Source organism: Lipophrys pholis, assembly GCF_963383615.2.
Source record: "Lipophrys pholis genome assembly, chromosome: 21".
NCBI lineage: Eukaryota > Metazoa > Chordata > Actinopteri > Blenniiformes > Blenniidae > Lipophrys > Lipophrys pholis.
The window spans coordinates 7,954,921-7,976,391 of NC_137649.1; the positions used below are offsets into that span (position 1 = coordinate 7,954,921).

Genomic DNA, 21,471 nt, shown 5'->3' on the forward strand with positions numbered 1-21,471 from the left:
AAGAGATACAAATTACAGTGAGGCTGCTGGAACATGTGGGAATAATTTACAGGTTACCCATGGGATATGAAGGATAAAACCTCTGCATGTGTTCACAAAGATGGAACCACACTAGTCATGTCCTGCATTAACTGTGTTCACATGATCAGGGTGTAGTTTGGGGAGTTTTAAGAGCCTGGGCTTCTACTTCTGAGATATGCTAGTTCTTATCAGAAATTACTGTTTACTTGAACTTATGTATACGGACTCGGCTGATCATGTAGAGAATTCCACAGCTCTCTGACAACAAAAACCCATGCCACAGTAACAGCCGCCCATCGCCGCCAGCCGCCCGAAGCGCGCACCATTGGCACATTTCAATGAGTGACACCGTCCAGGACAGTTCCCATTGGTTTGGAGCCAACGGAGCCGGGACTGAGCTCCAGTTACAGGCTGCAGAGGCGGAGCGCGGCGGCTGAGGCGGAGCTCTCCTTGGTACTTAAATGGAGCAGGCGCTGAAAGCAGTGAAGTACGAGCTCGCACGACAGCCGGAGCGCCCTGCGCGCGGTGCGAAGAGTGAGGGACAAGCGTCAGAAGAAAGGGGAGAGGCAAAGGAGGGAGCAGGAGTGCAGGGGAAAGTGCAGCCCTCTGTTCAAATGGACAACAAGGATATTTAACCATTTGCCCTGGGAGCGCACAGGTATCCTCCTTTTTTCCCCCAGTTTCTATTTATTTTACCTCGTGCGTAAAGATGCCAGACTGGCCTTTATTTGTATTGGCTTCTCTTGTCTACTTTTTACGCAGAAGCTGTCAGCCGCATACACATTTTTTCCCATCTTAACTGCTTTCTTTGCATCGGAATAGCATGACTTTCACATTCCCCTGGAATTAATGATTGACTAATGTGTGTGGAGGGACCAAGGGGCAATTGAGCGTTGATTTTGTCAGTGTAGTCTTTCTGCTCAATAATAGCACTCAATAGGTCTTCTCCCTCTGTGTGGATGATTGCTGAGAAGTGTTGAGCTCTTTCTTCAAAACATTCTTAATCTATTGAGAGCAGGGATTTAACTGCACCCAATCGTTTTGTGCATAATGTGTCTTGTTCTGTGAGAGGTAAATATAAACTGCTTGGCGCTGTGTTTCACTGCTAATGACAAAACACTCTGGTTCTCACACTCCACCTCTCCCCTCGCCAGACACCGCAGTCCATGCCTCTGCCTTGCCAGGTCATTGATGGGAAATCAACTGGATCGGATCACCCACCTCAACTACAGCGAGCTGCCCACGGGGGATCCGTCCGGGCTGGAGAAGGACGAGCTGCGGGTCGGTGTCGCCTACTTCTTCTCTGACGAAGAGGAGGAGGTGGACGACCGCACTCCGTCCGACTGCGGCTTCACCAAGGACCACAGCCCGACCGAGGAGGGACCCTTCTCGGTGAGCGAGGTGGAGTATTCAGCCTTCTGCTCCCAGGAATGCATCTTCTCCAAGCTGCGGGAAAACGAGGACTTGAACGTGTACTCAGCCAAAACTTTGCTGACTATGTGCAAACCCGGGGACCTGCTGGAGCTCGTGGCTACCGCGCAGGCCCCCCACTGGGCCATCTTCGAGCAGGACGACCAGGTCATTCATCTGCACAAGGGGGAAATCCGCAAGGACAGCCTGCTTGAGATCAGCAGCGGCCGGCACGGGAGAATAGTCAACAACCGGTACCGCTACCGGCCGCTTCCGTCCGATCTGGTGATGCAGAACGCAGTGGGACACCTGGGCCTGAGCAGCGAGGAGATATGCTGGACCAATTCGGAAAGTTTCGCAGCCTGGTGCCGGTTTGGGAAACGGGAGTTCAAAGCGGGCGGAGAGGCGCACTCGGCGGAGCAGCAGTACTTCCTCAAAGTTCACCTGTCCGGCAGCGGGGTGCACACGCTGGTCTTTCGCAGCCTGGAGGACATGATCCGGGAGAGGAGGCGAGTGGACGCCAGTGGAATTCTCAAAGAGCTGTCTTTGGTTAACGGGGGCAAAGAGTGATCAGGGATTCCGTTTGATACCGTCTCCTCCTCGGCTCGCCCTCCCTTACAGCCTGCCTCCTCCAAGCCAAGTGCGTACGGACGCACACTTTTACGCGCGCGCGCGCGCACACTCGCTCACACAAGCACACAGACGCACACACACGCAGAGACCTGTTGGTTTTGGACTGTCTGCGTGTCTCGGATGGACCCGGGCTGTCTGGACCACAGGTGCAACTGTGGAATCTCCTATCGGTTTTGTTGAGAAATGAGACAGCGCGGCCATATAAACAGACAACGCCCCTTCAGATAAGATTTCGTGCTGAGTGGGAAACACGATTTCTAATTTAAAAAGAAAAAAAAAGAAAGAAAGAGAAAAAAAAAACATGACCCGGAAAAGCGAAATCACCTTTACAACCTCCACATAGCGCACACGGCTTGGTATGGTTTCTGTTTAATTTCTCGGGATAATGGAGCTGGCACCTTCTCTGCATAGAGTGCCTGCTGCAGCAGACCAGACGGTGAGACCGGGAGAGGGAGGGAGGGGGTGAAAGATAGGCTCTGGGATGGCTCTCGAAAAAGTCTCCCTTCTATTTTTTTACTGTTAGCTTTAAAACCGGGACATACCACTACACAGATCCAAGCCACTAAGTCATAGACCTCTTGACGGTTCCTGCTGGCTACACAGTTGCCTAAACAAAGCATTTTTTTTGGCTTGATCAAGCTCCCCTATTTGCCATATCAAAAGAGTATTGTCATTTTCACAATGCTGTCATCCTGCTCCACAGCACTGGATGTATGTGTAAATTGTATTCATATATATTTGGTTTCAATTTGAGTCCCTTATTTTTGTATTTACGTTTAGTGGATTTAACCCTGATCTCTTTTTTTGGTTCAAATAAATGGAGGTTGAAATATGAAAATAAGATCTTGGTCTATCAGGTGTTGTTTGGTCACACATACAAACACAGTCTCTCACTCCCTTACTCTCACACACACTTACACACAGGGCTGTATGAATTATTGATGTTCCACTGCCTTCTGACCTGCCTTCAGCCAAATAGGCTTCATATATCTCCTCAGTATTTGGAGGCAGTAAAATAGTCATCTGCATCAAACCCATAAAAGCTTTATCGAAAAATCTATAAGGGATCTGGAAGCTACAGTATATGCACTGTTGTAGCCTATATAGCCAATTTCAAAACGTAGTCAGTGGCCACAGGTATGTTTTCTTTAAGCAAGTTGATATTCAGACATCCACAAGCATGTCTGTTGTACGCTATATGATTCTTATCATGAAAAGAACACAATATGTTATTATGACTCCTGTGGTGTCTTTGTTTGCTGTGGCTTTATCTCTGGATTGGATGTTATCCCTGTTACAAGGGTCAGAGTGCACTTTTAATTTCTTAGGAGTCTGATCTGCTATATTGTTGATGATGAGTCCAGTCAGCTCACTAGTGCAACGATTGAGGCTGTAATGTGTCCCTCTGTTGAGCCGGCTGCCTTAGTGATTCTATGACTCCCTTTTGATTCCATACAGAATTGAATGGCCGCTGTGCACCGTGGTTGAGATGGAGAGATTTTCAAAAATATCTCAGTGCCCCTATACTCGACTGGTAAAAATCCTCATCCTGAGGTATGTACTTGTGGCTTGAGCCTCTGTGTGGTAATGAGTAAGAGAGCTGCAGTTGTTTTGGCAGTAGCCATTTGAGGGGGATGGTAGACAGACTTTGTGTAACAGAGAGAGAGAGAGACGGAAAGAGAGAGAGTATGCAGGGTTATCCATGTGTGTCCGTGTTTGTCTCTGGTGGGACTGATGTTGTTTGGTCTAAATGATGTTCGATAACCTGTTATTCTTAATCAGATGCAGGTCTTACTTCTGTTCTGCATATCTGATTGTGCAGATGTTGCAGTCTGAGCCCATGGATGAGTCTCATGTCAGAATACAAACTAATAGGCCTGTGAATCATGTAAACATGCCTTGGGAAGATTTACTCCAGCTATTGACCCAAATACTTTACTGTATTGGCTTTGCTGAAGGATATATTGGCCCATTTCTCTCTTGTTTTATCCTTTTATTCTAATTTACTTGCGTTACTAAGAGCTAGTATTTTTCTATTTTGCTTTCCGGTATGCACCGTATCCCTTTGTCACGGTTTACTATTATAAAAACATATGTCACCCCCCGAAAAAAAAAGAAAAAGTGGAACTCAAGATGTGTACTGAAGTATTAAATTGAAATACATCTAGCTGCCAACGATATTACCTTTGCAAAGAAACACGGACTCCAGATGGATTCAGATAAACAAAGCTGTTTTATCAGTTTGCTCTCTTCTGTTTTACCCACTGACAAGTGCCCTGGTTGTTCAGTTCATCTTGAACAGGCTTCTGTTTAAAACTGAGCTTGCCTCAGGTGGGTGATTACGTGTGCAACCGTGTGTGTGTGTGTGTGTGTGTGTGTGTGTGTGTGTGTGCGTGTCAGACGTCCCCTGTGAGTTTGAAAATTCAGGGTACTGGGGCAGCCAGTGTGAGCGTTTGTATATGTGTTTGTGGTTGTGACTAATAGGCCTTACAAAAAGGGACACGTGCGTGCGTAGGTGTGTGCGGGTGTACGTGCGTGTGTACGTGCGTGTGTGTGTGCACTCTAGGCAAACAATGCAGCCCTCATTGTTAAGATGAGGAAAGACTTTTGCCACCTGAGAAGACCCTGGAAACATGCAATAATTTACACACGTGTATGTTTTGTGCGTGTGTGTGTGTGTGTGTGCGTGTGTGTGTGTGTGTGTCTGTGTGTGTGTGTGCGTACGCTCTATAAGCCATATGCTGTGTGCATGTGTAGTCATAAAGATCAGCATCTTTGTATCCATCTGTGACTGTGTGAAAGTAAATGCTGTTACTAGGGAAACTCCACACACTGTATATGCACTGAGGTCTTGCGCCTGCACGCATTTATGTGTGAATGTGCAAACCTTTCACAGCTTTCACAGCGAGCCGATAGCTTTAATAACTAGTCGTGTAAGACAAACACTTCACAGCCAAATCTTTCTTTCTCCCTCCATCGCTTCTTTCCTCTCTTTCGCACACACATGCATTGTTTCACTGGGGACGAGCTATTGTTCCTCCAGCCTGGATGTTTTCAATTCACACAGGGCGTTGTAATCAGTGCGTGTGTGCGTGCATGCATGCGTGTGCATCTGGACAAAGAGGATCCTTGCTCGCCTGCTGCCAGCTAAAATCATCCGTCTCAGAGGAGATGTTCTGAGGGGGAACAAGACAGCATATTCTGTCTGCACTATGCCTTTAAGAGGATCTCCCTCTAATCTAGATACTGGGCCTGAGGACTCCCAGTAGATTGGAAGATCTTTTTCTTTCTTTAGGATGGGTGCTTTATTGAACAGCGACACAGCTGGTGACGGAAACGAAGCAGCAGCCAATGGGTTACATGTTGTTTCTATGAGGGAAACAATCGTTTCCTTCCAAACATGCGCTGTAAAAATGGCTTCCCACATGTTACATGTTTGAATTCCCACCTACGTGCTGACATTTAAACCGATTACACACCGCAGCACATTTCTGATTTACAAGGCCAACTAGACCTCCCCTATCAGTGCCCCTCAAACGTCTTTATCGGAAGCTGATTACATGGATTTGTACAGTCTTTACAAACAATGGCTCTTTACAACAGTGACTTGAAACCTGTGTTCTGTGACTTTAAACCTTCAGGCGGTGTTATAGTCTCTCCAAGTGTTGAATTTATAAAATCTGTTGATGTGGACAAATACTGCATTATATGCGTCAGTTGTGATACAATCATTCTGAAACACATTGCTATATCAGGTGACATATTAATGTAAAATAACTTGTGTTCGTTTTTGTTTTTCCTTCATGTTGGTGTAAACACGCGCTCAGCAAAATCTACTGCTGAACATCAGCCTCAAAAAAGACTTAATATTTACTCCGACTTGAGTAAATATTCTACAGCATACCAATGTTTGATAGAAATTTGTGCCCTTTTTCAAAAGGTAATGTGCTTTCTTCCCTTCTTAAGGACTCATAACTCAATTTATTTCAATGCACGTCTTCAGAAAGGTAAATATATACACAATAACTTTAAATTTGCCACTGAGTCGGACATGCTGAAGCCTCAGTGAAATACTTGATACAAAGCAATCTCCTGCCACTGAAAATGTCACCACTCCTCCTGTTAAAAATGACATGCACATGCAAACATGGGTGCGCCCAGCTTTAGGTCTGACAGGTGAGCCAACTGACATGCAAATAAACACGTCTGTGCAAAGGAGGTCTTTTGTGTGTATGCTGACATGACAGGATAAGTGTTTAAACGCCTGTTTACACATGTACCAGTGCAGCCTTTTGTGTAATATTCAAAAGAGGAACACTACTTTCCAGTGCCAGGACCATTTAAAGAGTGTGGCCATAGGTCATGTGACTTTGACATGTTTTCTGGAGACCTTTAAAAGGTTCCCATCATGTGTGGATTCTGATGATGTCTTTACATACTTAAGAAAATACTAGCATTTAAGATACTCTATTGCAACGAAAACAGCAGTATTTAAAATATGTACATTACAGTGAGTGGCTGCTAGTGATATAGTATTGTATTATCATCAGTATTTCCACTCTTGTCACACTATGGCAGTAATGAGTTTGCTCACACGATTAATATTGCTTTCAATACAGAGAGGTAATTACTCTTGTGTGATATGTGAAAACAGTTTGAAAGCTGCTGTGTCTCTCAGTTTAGTTAGTTTAAGCATCAGTTAAAGTGTTTCCAGGGAAAGAGGCGCTCTGTTACTATTTCAATAAACTCCAGCCACTGGCGGAGGAGCGCCTCACTAATTCTAAGGCCACGTGATGGTAGGTTATTTCTTTAACCTTTCCAAAAGTCTGTGGAGGTGGTGATGGTCAGGGAGGCGAGTCCGCAGGAGCCCCGCACTTATTTCTGGAAGGGTGAGCATTGATGGGGTTGTTGAAACAAAGAGGAAGTGTAGGAAAGTGCGGGCTGAGTGTTTCCTTCAAACAATGTGGCATTTCCATGCAGGCACTGAAATCTGAAGTGAGCGACCTTGTATTCGACCATGCAGAGTCGGTGGAGGACTTGTGTGATTTGTTTTAAACATCCTCGTCAGGTTCCTGGTTCTGCTCTTTTGAGCATACTGATGTTGTGAAGTCTCTTGTTGAGGAGAATGATGAGTGTAGTGTTATAGTAATCCAGGGTGGAGCTTGCCTCAGCAGTTTTGGTGCTGCTTTTCGAAACTTTATATTATATCCTACACAAGAGATGTTCACGTCAAATGTGAGTAAACATATTGTCAATATTTGAGCTAAGCCCACTGGGTAATGCTTGCAGTTTCACTACTTTCCGTCCGTTAAATGATAGTTACCATTCCCCTGATTCAGCTTCAGGTTGGACAATCTGCACCCACACATACATAGATCCCTTGAAAAATTTGCATCAGTGTTGTTATGGTGAAAATGTCTGACGTGTCTGCAGGTGGTGCTCTTCAACATTTATGTTTGCTTGTTAAAAGCTTCTTTAGCGGGCGCCGTGGTGGCGGTGGATCTCTCTAGACATTAGCTACTGTCTCAATTACAAGTGATGACACACATTTAACGGGCTTGTGGCAAATGAATGATCTGTGAAGTGCTTTCTTATGTTTCTGGTTGAAAAAACTGCTCCTAAAACAGCTTTACAAAGTGGTAACTTCTTTGTACGGCTGCGTGCTTCTTCTAAACTCTGAAACGTGAGAGACAAAGGGAAGAAAAAAAAAAAAAAGCACCTTCAGGTGATAAAACCCAGCAGCGCCACCTCTCACAGTCCATAAATTTTCTATTCTGAGGGCAGGTGTTCCAACATTTGACTGTGCTTCACTAAGTTTAGGGACTGAATAGCCTCAGGAAATGTGCCCTGCTGCCACTGTGCACCTCTGCCTCTCGGCGCCTCCCCACCCGTGTCAGGAAGCAGCAACTGTTAAATGTCAGCAGAATTTTGTCAACAGCCGCTTCGAGTGTCTTTCATTCATTTGGTTGGGTGGCTTTGTAAAAAAAAAAAAAAAAAAAAAAAGCATTCATTGGACAAATTCAGTCAGTTAATTATCTATACCTGCACCTTCTATAATGGTTTATCTAATTCAGTGGGTTGTAAACCATCGGCTGACTACGGGGAAAGGCAGGACACAGCCTGGAGATAACATGCAGACTTCACATAGACTCAATCCAGGGGGGGTTCTTGCAGTGAGGTGAGAGCACTAACCACTACACCACCGCTTGGCTCAGTTAACTCAGAGAGATGTGTTAGGTAAGATCAGATCTGACTGAGATGACAAACGTTAACCACAGAAGACATTTACTGTGACTTTCAAGGCAGTCGGTCTCATTCGCAAGTGATTTGTAATTGTCTCACCACATTCGCTCCTGGCCTTTCATGATCAGTGTTTTACAAAGCAGCTCTTCTCCCCCCCCTAAATCTGTCCCATTTAACAGCTTTTTTAAAATAATTACTGCACGTAGCCATAGTTTCCAAAACACATTCGTACATAATAATGAGCAATTTAGTGGTGATAAAACATTCATGCAAAATGAATTTTCATGAAACTATTCTCATCGAGGAAGCCGCGTTTCAACTGCGCGTTATTAATGATAATGAGATTCTCCGGCTTCCCCTTTTGGAACCCTATAACTATCATAGATGCAGCGTCCAGCAGACCTGCCACGGGACGTAACCCTGGCCGGACTGGTAAAAGGACAAACGCTGCACTTCTCGGTCCGCCCTGCAGCCCTGCAGCCCTGCAGTTTCACGTGCCTCGTCCTAACCGTCAATTAAAACGAGCGAGAAGAGGAATTGCCCTCGGCCCGCGACCCAGCGCAATCACAGTTTGATTAATGAAAGACCTAACGTATCCCCATCTTTCCGATCTCTGTGGTTTTAACCCCTCGCAAAAAGTCACGGCAAACGGTTACTGGAAATGTCATAATGAGCATTTCACAACCTTCCCGGCGCTAAATGTCATTCTCTTAATATTTTGTCATGTTACACTCCCAAGTGATGCCTCTGTAAAGGGCTATATTTTACCATCTCATAACAGTACTCCTTACTCTGGAAGATTTCCTCTTGCATCTCTTACAATTGCATACTGTTGAATAATGCCCTCAGTGAATTCATCTTGAACAGAGACTCTCCTTTGTTGTGTTTCGCTCTGCAGCGGTTCAAGTGAGGACAGAGATGATTTACGGGTGAAGCTAACAAACAAGCATGTGGTCATTTGACGGCCAGTGTGCGGTCTGCTCAGGCTATTAAATAGGTGAGAGGTTAGTGAATAAGCATGAAGCTTATCTGGGCCCCTCAGCGTGTGTTTGCATATTTACAACTGTAGCTCATTTCAAGTGTATTGGAGCAGGGCAATAAAACGAAACTTCAATATTTGGATATATGCTGCACAACCCACAATATATTGGCTCTTAGAAAAACCGCAGCTGAACTTTTGGAGTCGGGGCAATCATTTTCACAAACAAGCGGCAATGTAAACACCAGTATGTGACCAGAAAATTGCTTGTGTGACAAGAACTGGCTGGGAGTAAAATTGAAATTGAAGAAATGTATTCGTCCAACTATAGGATGGACTTTTTTTTTTTTTCTTGTAATAGGTCTCCATTTCTGAGACAACTGTCAGCATTAGCATTAGCTTTAACTTAGCAGGTTATCAGCATTCTAACTATAGTTGTAACATTAGTATTGTTACATTATTCCTGAACTAACCCATTCCTCCAGATCGCATCATGAAAGATGTTGGACTGTAATATCTGCCTGGTTCATGTACATGTGTATTTACCTTTAAGTAAGCTTTTATAAGACCAATTTGCTGCGTAATTATTTCATAAATGCATTCCTTTCAATAACTGAAGACATCCAGACTATTATATTACAACATCCTGATGTGTCACAGCTAAACTACATACCACTGGACTACTGTGTACATAGTTAAGACGTGCGTCATTGAAGGAGAGAGTTCTAAAACCCAAAATGTTACTAAAGTAAACTCTGTAGTATTGATCAACGTTCTGCTTTTAAAATGTTTCCTCCTTCCTGAAACAAAATAGGTTTAACTGATAATGAAAAGACACCAATGTATCTGTAAAGCCACAGGTCGAGCGGGATTTAAGGGTCAAATAAATCCCCAGGCACTCGGGGTGTCAGCTAAGCTGTGTTCAATTCACCGAGAATTTATCTGCGGATTCGCCAAGAGCCTTAAGATGAAGATGACACGAGTCCTTGATCTTCAAGGCAAAGTGCTTTCATTTGTATTGCACCTTTCCAATACCAGCAAATTTAAAGTGCGTTAAACATAATCAGAAAGGCATTAAAGAAAACAGTTGGCACGGGGCCCGTTGATTCTATTTTTTACAGCAAGGCATTTTCATTTGTTACAGGTGGAAGACCCTGCGCTTTACACATTAACCAAAGCACAGCTGTTACTGATCTCAGCGCCGACTGCAGTGCACTTACCCTTTTGTATCTCCTACAGCGGCAGGTCAACAAGTCATTGGTTAAACAGTTTATTTTAAAATGACATGCACAGCACCGAACACAGGGACGAAAGATTTAAGCGGGTCTCTCTTATATTTGTTGTATTTTTTTTACATTCATGTGTGTGACCTGAAATTGTTTTTTAATTAAGTTTTAAGTTTATTGGCAGATGATTTTAGCTGTAATGTGTTTTCTACATTAGAGTTACCATCCATCCACACATTGATCCAAACTTGACACTTGCTAACAGAGGGGACAGAGGTGAGAGCTGGAGCCAATTACAGTCAACACCATGTGAAAGAAGGGATCCACAGAGGACCGACTGCCGATCCATCACAGTCACACACACACACACACACACACACACACACACACACACACACACACACACACACACACACACACACACACACACACTTTTGTGGTGTGACTCTGTAGCATTACCCACAGCTCTGCACTGTAAACTGTAAGAAGTTGAGCTTACTTAAATGGATGTAAGAAACCTGTTGCACTCAAAAAAGGTAAGTAAATGTCATAATTAGTCTCAAGTTCAGTTCACTACTTGCTAAGTTTACTCAGAATCTAGTTGTGTTTCCTATTTTGTGACCTTAAAAATAGCAAGTATACTAAACTTGAGTTTTCCCAGTCTTAGCAACTTAAATAAGACAAGTTAACGGAAAAGTTGCACTCAGTCTATTAACATAAATAAAGTAAGCACAAGAAAGAATTAGTTTTCTTTTTTCATCCGTATCCAGTTCAGGTTGCCAAGGTTGATATTGTGGGTGAGGACATGATATAGGTCAGGACAGGTCAAACACATATAGACTAACAACCATACACACTCACACCTTGGGGAAATTTGGTTTCATCAGTTAACTTCACATGCATGTTTATGGACAGTGTTTAGAGTGGTTAGTGGTTAGAGTTTTTTTTCAGAACTTGGCCAGCAAATGGCATTATACAATATAAAACAATTATTGATTATAACATTTAAAAAAAATCAAAGCTCCATGGCTTAGTTACGTCACAAAAATATGAAAATAAATCTCTGCCATCAGTTTGGATTTGAATTTCTAACTCTGAATTTATTTACCATCGAAATCAGACTTTGAATTTTCTCCTTGCGCATGTGCACCACAGACCTCTGTGTTCGCTTGAAAATTACAATTCCAGTTTACTTAGATGAACCAACTTTTAAACCTCTTCGAGTAAAAATGACTACATACTCACAGTTCATGAGTTAACTGGACAGGATAGCGAGAAATAAGTAAAGTACACTAATGTGATTGAAGCAAGCACAGGTATTACCTTTGAGAGTGTACTGTGACAAACAATTGTAGGCATATTACTGACACAAAATACTTCCAGAGGTTTGAATCCTGGTCAGTGTGTTCAACTTTAGTATCTAAATTGTAATTTAACTTGATTCCAAAACAGGTGATTTCAACTATAAAGACAATTTTATTAACGAAAAGTGGCCTTTTCTTGTCCTCATGGCCTTCCTCTATTTTAGTATTATAACAATAGTGATGCTGTGCAACAAACGAGGTAAGACGAGATTGCTCGGTAAACTACCTACTAGTGTGTGTTCACAGAAGAACCTTCAGTGCAGTGACCCAAGGACACAGTGCATAGACAGTGTGTGTGTGTGTGTGTGTGTGTGTGTGTGTGTGTGTGTGTGTGTGTGTGTGTGTGTGTGTGTGTGTGTGTGTGTGTGTGTGTGTGTGTGTGTGTGTGTGTGTGTGTGTGTGTGTGTGTGTGTGAGTATGATCATAGCGTCAGCTTTAAGGAGCTCTTTGGTCAAAATTGATCCTTCGATGTCGGCTCTTCCTGTCATTGTGAATCAGAATTCACCAAGCGTTGGATTGTTCACCCACTAATAGGAAACGTGAGCTGGGTTTAGACCGTCGTGAGACAGGTTAGTTTTACCCTACTGATGATGATGTCGTTGCAATAGTAATCCTTTTGAATTTGAAGGAAAATTTGCTATTTGGTGTAATTCAAATGATTTTGACTAATAAGTTCTGATTTACTCATATAAAAAAAACCCACAACATGCAGTTGATTTGTTTTGTCTACTTATAAGTAATCAACAGCAGTTCAATATGTAATAGATTACACTTTTACAATAGGTGCCAGTCGTTGTCTTTCAAGCTGAATGCAAATGGAAACCAGGCACATGCGTTGCACAAGTTGTAAAACTTCAACACTTAGATCACAGCCCTCCCATTGTCATCCTGAAAAACACCCCCTCTTCTGCTGTTGTCACAAATCCCTTCCTGATGATTCAGATTAAGCAGCTTTATGTGTGACTGTGGTCATGAGTTTTGTCACACAAAAAAAAAAGAAGAAAAAAAAAAAGAGCCACTCGAGGCCATGAAGACATTTCCCTAATTCTAAATATTAAAGTGAAATAAATAACGACTCAAACAGTATAAAGCTAAAAGTGCCAATCAGCGAGAAGCAGCAGAGGACGAGGTTGGAAATGAATCATAGCCCACTTGTCAATAACACCAGTGACACTCATCTATTAGCACTGATGTTGTTTAACGGGGCCTAATGAAATTCTCAGTGTGGAGCAACAACACACGCACACGCATCAATTCCCGAGGAGCTCTATTAAAAACATGCACGCACACACACACACACACACACACACACACACACACACACACACACACACACACACACACACACACACACACACACACACACACACACACACACACGCACACAACCAGCCATTAGGCAATTATTGTTTGTCTCAGCAACTGACCGTCTCGTAATTTCACTTGTGTCTGCCAACTGATGCTTTTAGTGACGTATGTCTGAAAATGATCCTTCAATTATTCAATTCCGACACATTTATTTTGCCATTTTACACCACTGCGTCTCCCGCTGGGGTCTTAAGTCTCTCACGTCACCTCCGTGACTTTGCGTGGGTTCTATTCTCACATAAAGTATCACGCCAGACTGGACTAAAAAGAAAACTGCCCTCAAACTCCACCGCTCCTTCTGTCTGTTTGCATCCAAATAACAAGTCCTAACTTTAATGCATTATTGTTTTTTGCCATTTTTTATGGAAAGAACACAGTTTTCATCAGAGAAGATGGGAAGAGGCACCAGCCAGACACACTGGCTGTTTCCATTTGACATGCAGTAGTTAAAATAACACTCGTGCCTTTTCTCTATAAGCAGGGGCAACAGAAGCAGCGAAGCATAAAAATGGATCCACCATAAACTTTAAGCATAACCTGTCCAGGTAAATCCTGCAAATGGCAGCTCGGCAGTTAACGGCTGTAAAAAGAGAACAAAAGAGGGATGAAAAAAGCTGTTTGGGAAAACTGTCACAGGAAAGTGGATCATGATTATACCCAACAGCAGCTGGAGGCAGTTCAATAAGGGAGGTCACCTGCTCTTTTATCTGGCAAAAAATACAAACAATCTATTAAGTTGAATTCAGGCCAATTTGCACAGTTAAGCGGAATGTTGGTGGGACGGAAGTCAAAAGTGGAAATTTGAAGAAATGACTTTGATTTAGATATAATGTTGTAGTTCTAAAGGGTAGAATCAGTGAAAGGCCCCATTTACACAACGTTTCAAATAAAACGTTTCAGGTAAAACAGTTCAAGTAGAACGCACAGTTTTTCCGTTTTCCTTTCGTCAAGAAAAGTTTTGTGTTTAAACAGAAACGATGTCAATTTACACAGAAATAGCAGGAATAGCTGAAAATGATGTAGTGAGCGTTCCCGGCCACAAGTGGCCACTGTTGTTTGTTTTTGTAATGTAACCACACACACACATGCGCGCAGAAAACAATACGCTGTAAACATTACCAATGGACGGATGACAAAGTTGGATTGCGATTACGGTTAATGTGAACATGGATTGGGAGTCATGACACTCTGGAGTTGTTGTTATTGTTCATCTACTGAGCATGTGCAGAAGAACTATTTGCAAGGGCCGTGACACACATGCTCAATTGCAGCGTTTCAAAAAATTGTGTTTTCCCCTCGTTTACACAGAGATGAGATGGAGCGTTTTCAGTCGATCCGAGCACCGTCATCGTGTGAACGGACCCTCAAAGCACTACGAAAGTCTTTTGGTGCAAGTTGCAATAGCTTGCTCTGTAAGAAGGCAACAGCAAAATACAGACGTCAGTGTTGACAAACTCTACTGAAGATCAATTTGTGGTCTACGGCCATGTCAGACACTGTATTTTTCCCAAATGAAGCAATTGTTTTTGTCTATTTTCTGGAACAAATTACATGTGACATCAAGGGCCTGATTTACTCAGAACCTGCATGAACTGTGCTAAATTTCACGCAATAGATTGTGCTTTCAGTTTGAATGTTGCGTGTGCTTTACCGGGAATAACACCTTGAGTGACATCATTTGAGAATAGATGCTTGTAAAGTACACTTTATCTTTTAGACACTGTTTACTTCAGAACAATCAGCTGAAAACGGTATCGCCTCCTGCCTACGTGGTCACAATGGAGAGACTGTGTTAGAGGAGGAAGTTATTAAAACATATTGGAGCCTTACACCAAATAAATCACGAATAAGCAAATAAGTTTGAAAAAAAATAGTCCTGAGTCATTGAAATAAACACAAGTCATGCCCCCCAAAAAATATTGCTATCCATCATAAGCAGGCAGTCGTTGGTCTGGAGGAACACCAGCCTGTCTTCATGAAACTCTGCAGACAGTTTGACAATGAGCCACTCATTCCAATCAGGTAAGTTGCAGATCCGGGAACAAGGAACAGGAGTGCCCACCGCTGCATTAGATGCTATTTCGTAAATGTCATCATTTCCCAAAAAGGGCAAGTAAGAAAATCTACTTTTACAGGTTTTTCCTGACATCATTTGACCTACACTTCCTTCATTTGAACACGACTATATATCTACCTACCTGTAAGTTTTGTAAAACCCGTTTCCACATCTCAGAACCTGTAAAGTAGAATCGGTTCTTTTACTTTCACCCGTCTGTTTTAGTGTCGGTACTTCCACCCAAGAAAAGGAGGTGAGCACTTTCGTCATCCCTGCCATGTCTCATTCAAAAACAAAATGGTGAGCCTGAACTGGCGTGTTTCAGCTAGAAACGGCGAGACAAAGGGCAGCGGAAATAAATCAATTTTGTTTTTTGAAAGTGTTGGACAAAAACTCACCTGGCGAACTCACATCGCTCTGCAGCTACTCAGAGGCTCCTGTGGGATTTGTCAGGAGCATTTGAAGACGTTACTACAAACCACATTGACACTTTTCACATTTCCTTACTCGAAAAATGTTTCTTAAAAGAGGCTCTAAATCTTCTGAATATAGATTTAATTCCACCTCAGTGGACATTTATTTACGTCTCTGGGTTAAATAATCCTGACACTCTGCGAATGGAAAGTTGTATTCATGAAATTGGTTGTGTTTATACTTTGCAATGCACTGAACCTCTAGCTCATGAATAAAAATTAAACTGTCTTCGCATTGAGGATAAATGACCCTATTTACAATGAAATTTAGGATTACTATGATAAACTGTACTTTTATAAAGAAAATATTTGTTTTCTTTGTCTCGCTATTTATTTATGATCTATGTTTAGAATTGTAATCCATTTTCAGGCAAATCACTGCTTCCTTAAACACTGGAATAAATCCCTTGACGTACCCAAAAAGGATCCTGGTGATGAAACCATATTTAGACTTGAGGAGACTAAATATACCCACAGCTTCAGTGGTATTTCACTCCTTCTTAATCCACTCCATTTGCTCTTTTCTCACCAGATAAGTAGTCTAACCTTAATCAATAACTTACGTGTTTGTTGGGGGAGGCTTTGAAATGACCAAACCCGCCTTAAGATCAGCATACCACATCTAAAGGTTTGAATTATTAATGAGGTTCCTGTTGCTGTGCCATGAACGTAAATTATGCACAGGCCCTCTCTCAATTTGGAGACACACTTATCGATCCTGCTGGCTACAGCGAGCGAACAAAGTCGAATATGTAGAAGGAATCGCATACAACACGTTGTCTTTAGCACGAGATTGTGGTAACCCCGGCTTAATCTAATCCCCGCAGATAGGATTGGCCAAAAGCAAACAATGGAACCTGCTGCAACAAGCGCTAACATTTTTGTTACTTTTTAGCGCTTAAGAGTGGATACTACTCTGGTACTCTAATCCATCTAATCTACATTTTAACGCAACTAACCCATCTGCAGTCAGGAATGAAGGTACTTGTCCACAGGATCCGACAATTTCTCACATCCCAATAGTTGTCCCAGTGAAACGCATCGCGCCGTATGATGGTGCAACACGTTTCGAACTGCGTTTTAAGCTGTGTTTCCAGTTACCGGTCAACTTTATGCAAGTAGAGCAATATATATATATATATATATATATACATATATATATATATATATTAATAGTAGTGTTTATTTTCTCTGCAAAATGCATTCTATTCTTCTATTCATACTTTGGAAGACTCGGCGCTGTCAGTACAGTACTGTGTGATCGACAGAGCTCCTGCTGAGCTGACGACACGTCATAACTGTTTTCGATACTCAACCTGGCCATTGTGTTGACTTTCAAAAGTCAAATACACACACACACACACACACACACACACACACAGATAAATACATATATACAGGAAAATTGATGAAACGGGAAATAAAACTCGCACTTTGCCTTTAAATCTTCCACACAGGTAATGGGTTCTTTAAATTGATTTTACTTTCATAGTGAAGAAAGCAATCCTGTGCTGGTTTAACTACTGTCCTCTCCTCTAGGAGAGCTCTCCCATTCACCATTCAGCAACCAGTGGCCCAATAACAATAGTGCAGGGATCATGGGCATTCACAATATGTGTGTGCAGCAGTGTATGCGTGTAAGTGCTGCAAATGTGTTTGTGCATGAGCTCATCCATAAATGAGTGTATGTGCGACAGAGAAAAAGCATAATCTGCCGGTAATGGAACATGAAACCGAGCAGAAAATTGCAAAAAGAAATGACTCCTAGGGAGGGTGTCAGCTCTGATGAAATAAAGCCCCTCATGTGTGGCCTAATAAAGGTAGGCAGAGGGGCCAATGCCCTCTCTAATCACACCTTTATTCTGATACAGATAAAGGGGGGGGGGGGGGGGGGGGGGGGGACCCAAACACACACGGCTTGTGAGCATCCAAATATTCAAAAATGGTCGGATGGGTGAGCAACAAAACATGATTTTACTCTCCTGAGTTTCAGCTGACGGCTGTTAGTCAGAACACTACAAAGTGAAAAACTGCTAAAAATGTATCTGGAAATAAAAGAAAGAAAATACTACGAAATGGGTTTTGGGAATTTTGGCAACAAGTGTCCACTTTGAAGTCTGTGAAGCCGACGGCCAAGTTATTGCATTTACAGCCATAATATATAATAATTATAATATATCCATTCTAGTAAGTGCTCCACTTGTCTTCATAATTTAGGGGTACAATTAATTTGAAGGTTTCACTGGCAAAATGTTATTGGATTCAGGGACTTTGCCAACCTTCAGGTTTAGTGAGTTGATTAATTGGATTAAATCAATTCAATAAACTGAAACATCGACTTTTGAAATTGGGATCATGATTCAATTATGTACTAATTTCCACAAATATTATTGGGAGGTGAGTCGTGATGTTCCTGTAGCAGAAAGGATGAAGAAAGGATGAAGGAAGGCTACAAGCAGCGACACTGGCAATGATGTATTAACACAAAACATCTTAAAGTCAGTAAGTAATCTCTGCAGCTGATGTATTCTGACACATATTCCTCTAAATCTCATCAGTGTTTCAGACATTTCAAAAAGTACAACTCCATCTTCTATATCAATTCAGGATCACTAACAAAAGACAAAGGCATTATACACCACGGACAATCACACATATGAGCAATTTAAAGTCACCAGTTAACCACAGACACATGTTGTTTGGCACTGTAGGATGACACTGGAGTTCCCAGAGAAAACACACACAAAGTTCCACACCCTCAAACTTCTCACAATGAAGCTGAAAAATTAACCACTACACCACTGGATTTCCAAAACAGTGTTTGCCATCACACATTCACCCTGGGAGGTACTGCAAGCAGGTCAGCAACCCCTGGTACACAGACAGTTTGCCCCATTTACACAAGAAAAGGCACAACAACTTTTCGACACAGGTCGCATAACTTTGGATCAAGTGATTTGACACTCAGGTCACGGATTTTGTTTGACTTCTGAAAAAGATTTCTAATTTTCCAGGAAATATTTTCTCAGTCTCACTGGTATTAAATCACGGTGTCCTGAATTACATGAGGTGTTAAAGCAAGGCTGCCAAGCGATGCAGTGGACAGGTCGTTTGCCTCGCAGTGCGACAGTTCCCACTTCAAGTCAAACAGCCCCTTTGTGCCTAGTTTCCCTGCCGTCCCTGATAGCTGACGTTGGTAGTTTTCACTCCAACGTGCCAAAACGTGGGTTAACTGCTTAATGTGCATTCTCTTTAAGTGTGCCTGTCTCTCTCTGTGTTTGTCCTGTGACGGACCGATGATTCTCCCGTCATCAGTTTGATCAATTGGATAAATGCTCAGTTACACATCAAACTTGATTCACCGGTGGTACATTGTACTGCCTCATAATACGTTTATCAAATAAATACAATGTTTTATGGGGGGGGGGGCCTTCTGAGAAAACTACTTTGCACACTTCTTATTTAAAACAAAAGATACATTTGAATATATTTCAACAAGTCCATTATGGAAACACAACTTCATCCTGCTCCTGCAGGAGATGACTTGGCCACAAACAGCAAAAAAAGAACAAAAGAACAAAAATGAAAGTAGTGCCATCGTCAGATATAAGAGCTTTGGCTTCATTTGTGCTTCCAGCCCCGTGGCTCATCAGTGTCGGGATACACAGCGAGGATGTCACACTACATGGGGTCTTTGCTCTTTTAACTCGCCCTCTTTCCGTCTGTCCATGTGGTGTCATTAGTGATGATGGGGCGACCGGAATTGACGCAGCGGGAGGCAGGGGTGTGATGTGACGCTCCCGTCTAGGGGGAATTGGACCAAACTATACTCAGCCACTATCATCGACCGACCTGCCCTTGACTGCTGCTGCTGCAATGGATCCGCTAAATGACCCGGTGTCAAAAGAGATTGGCTGTACTGGACAACTCCTTTGTGAATAGTTGAAAACTATGTAAGCATGTGTTGGACTCTCAACCTACTGTGAGTAAATAAAGGTTGAAAAAAAAAAATTGCAAAAGGATTGTTTGCAACCATCTGGCGGCGGCAGTTTCTTTTTAGCACCGAGCACAACTCATATCGTCCCAACGGGATCCCGGCCAGCAGCCAGTCCTTCAATGGTGTGTGGTGGAGCATAGATAAAACATTATTCTGATGCCCAGGAATGAGAGAGAGAGAGAGAGAGAGAGAGAGAAGTGAAATATTGATGAGAAATGTGAGGCACCAAAATAGAGCTTCTCTGCATTCCCGATGAAGGGCAAAGGACACGCACAAGCACATGCACATATACAGCTGTATGTCACAATAAAGTAGATGAGTAAATCTCTCTCTCTCTCTCTGTCTCTCTCTCTCTCTCTCTCTCTCTCTCGCTCTCAACACACACACACACACACACACACACACACACACACACACACACACACACACACACACACACACACACACACACACACGCGCGCACACACACACACACACACACACACACACACCAGTGAATGCACACACAATAGTGTTTCAGTGCAATCCATGAGTCAGCAAAAAATTAAATTAAATAACAAATCCCATCCACTCCCCTGAAGTGCTTTTCACTGGTCTAAAATAGTCACTGGCTGGTTTCCAAATCCTTTTTTCCGTTATATATTCTATGTAGCTATCATAAAAAAAAGTGTTTCCTCTTTCATTATCTGCAGAGTAAGGTCAACTCCGCGCACAGCCAGTCTGACAATACACAACAACCGGCAACAAAAGAGGATTGTGAAATGTGCTTTCAGCGCCCTTTAAGAACGCAGAAATCTCAGCAGAGCCGAAGACATGCAGTGGAATGAACAAAGAGACGGAAGCGCATTACAATCAGTGGTTTGGGATCAAAAATGATTTTTATCTGCAATGATTTCATCGAAAACACAAAATACCTCTAAGAAAATGACACATAAATACCATTAATTAATTAACTAGTCTTAATAGCCTAAGCTTTAAATCAAGACAACATGGAAGTTTTCTTGACTGAACTTTGCAATGAAACAGCCAGTGGCACAAAGTCACTCCAGCTCATGCACTTTCACGCACGCACGCACACGTGAGATGGAGCACAATTCCCATTCAGCAACGGCCAATTGCAGTTAATTGCTTCTGCGAATGACTTATTGGGCCCGATTTTTTTACCACAGCAGGTTCTCTGCGGCGGAGGGGATGAAGGAAGGAGAGAGAGAGGGATAAAAACAAAAACATCAACCTGTCATGGACGGGCAATTAACAGGTTGATTAACTCCTGGCCATGGCCAGACTTTCCCCCAGTGTCTCCTTGCAGAGGCATGCGTTGCCTGTATATGTCTGCCTGCTGTGTGCTCTTATACAACTAATAGTGTGGTCCTGGGAGACTCTCATTGGAGAACTTAATGTTGACGAGTGATGTAATTCTACACATTTCAGTGGTTTGTTTGATTTGCTGTGCAGCTTGCGAGCGAACAACTTTCACAGGTCGCTGCAGCCTTTATCATGTTTTTCACCCTCTCTTTAACCGCCCGAGCAAACTGGCTTGGTTTATAAGTCTGACCTTATTGGTTTATATTGAAGCAATAAGCTGAAATCAGTGGAAACGCTACAATTGCCTGAGTGTGAAATGAAGGTCCCCAAAAGGTCTCAAATTTTGCAGTCTAAAATAACATGATCAGAATGTGATTAAAGCACATTGGATAGCCA

The 21,471-nt window shown here is 42.6% G+C and overlaps 1 protein-coding gene across 3 annotated transcripts; it reads left to right on the top strand.

The window, feature by feature from the left end:
- Nucleotides 1-505: 505 nt before the first annotated feature.
- Nucleotides 506-19,812, top strand: lratd1 (LRAT domain containing 1). 3 transcript variants are annotated; one of them, XR_013936414.1, is made up of 3 exons: nucleotides 506-679; nucleotides 1,176-2,071; nucleotides 19,517-19,812. XR_013936414.1 is itself a non-coding variant. In XM_080490136.1 (2 exons), the coding sequence occupies exon 2, from the start codon at nucleotides 1,213-1,215 to the stop codon at nucleotides 1,999-2,001; it is 789 nt and encodes a 262-aa protein (XP_080346262.1). In that variant the 5' UTR covers nucleotides 506-679; nucleotides 1,176-1,212; the 3' UTR covers nucleotides 2,002-2,898. The 3 variants fall into 3 exon arrangements, 2 of the variants coding, with proteins under 2 accessions (XP_080346262.1, XP_080346263.1); XM_080490136.1 differs by lacking the exon at nucleotides 19,517-19,812 and having other exon boundaries at nucleotides 1,176-2,898; XM_080490137.1 differs by lacking the exon at nucleotides 19,517-19,812 and having other exon boundaries at nucleotides 506-1,092; nucleotides 1,176-2,328.
- Nucleotides 19,813-21,471: the final 1,659 nt, after the last annotated feature.

Coding starts and splice junctions, on each gene's coding strand:
- lratd1 (XM_080490136.1), top strand. CDS start 1,213: ATGGGAAATCAACTGGATCGGATCACCCACCTCAACTACAGCGAGCTG.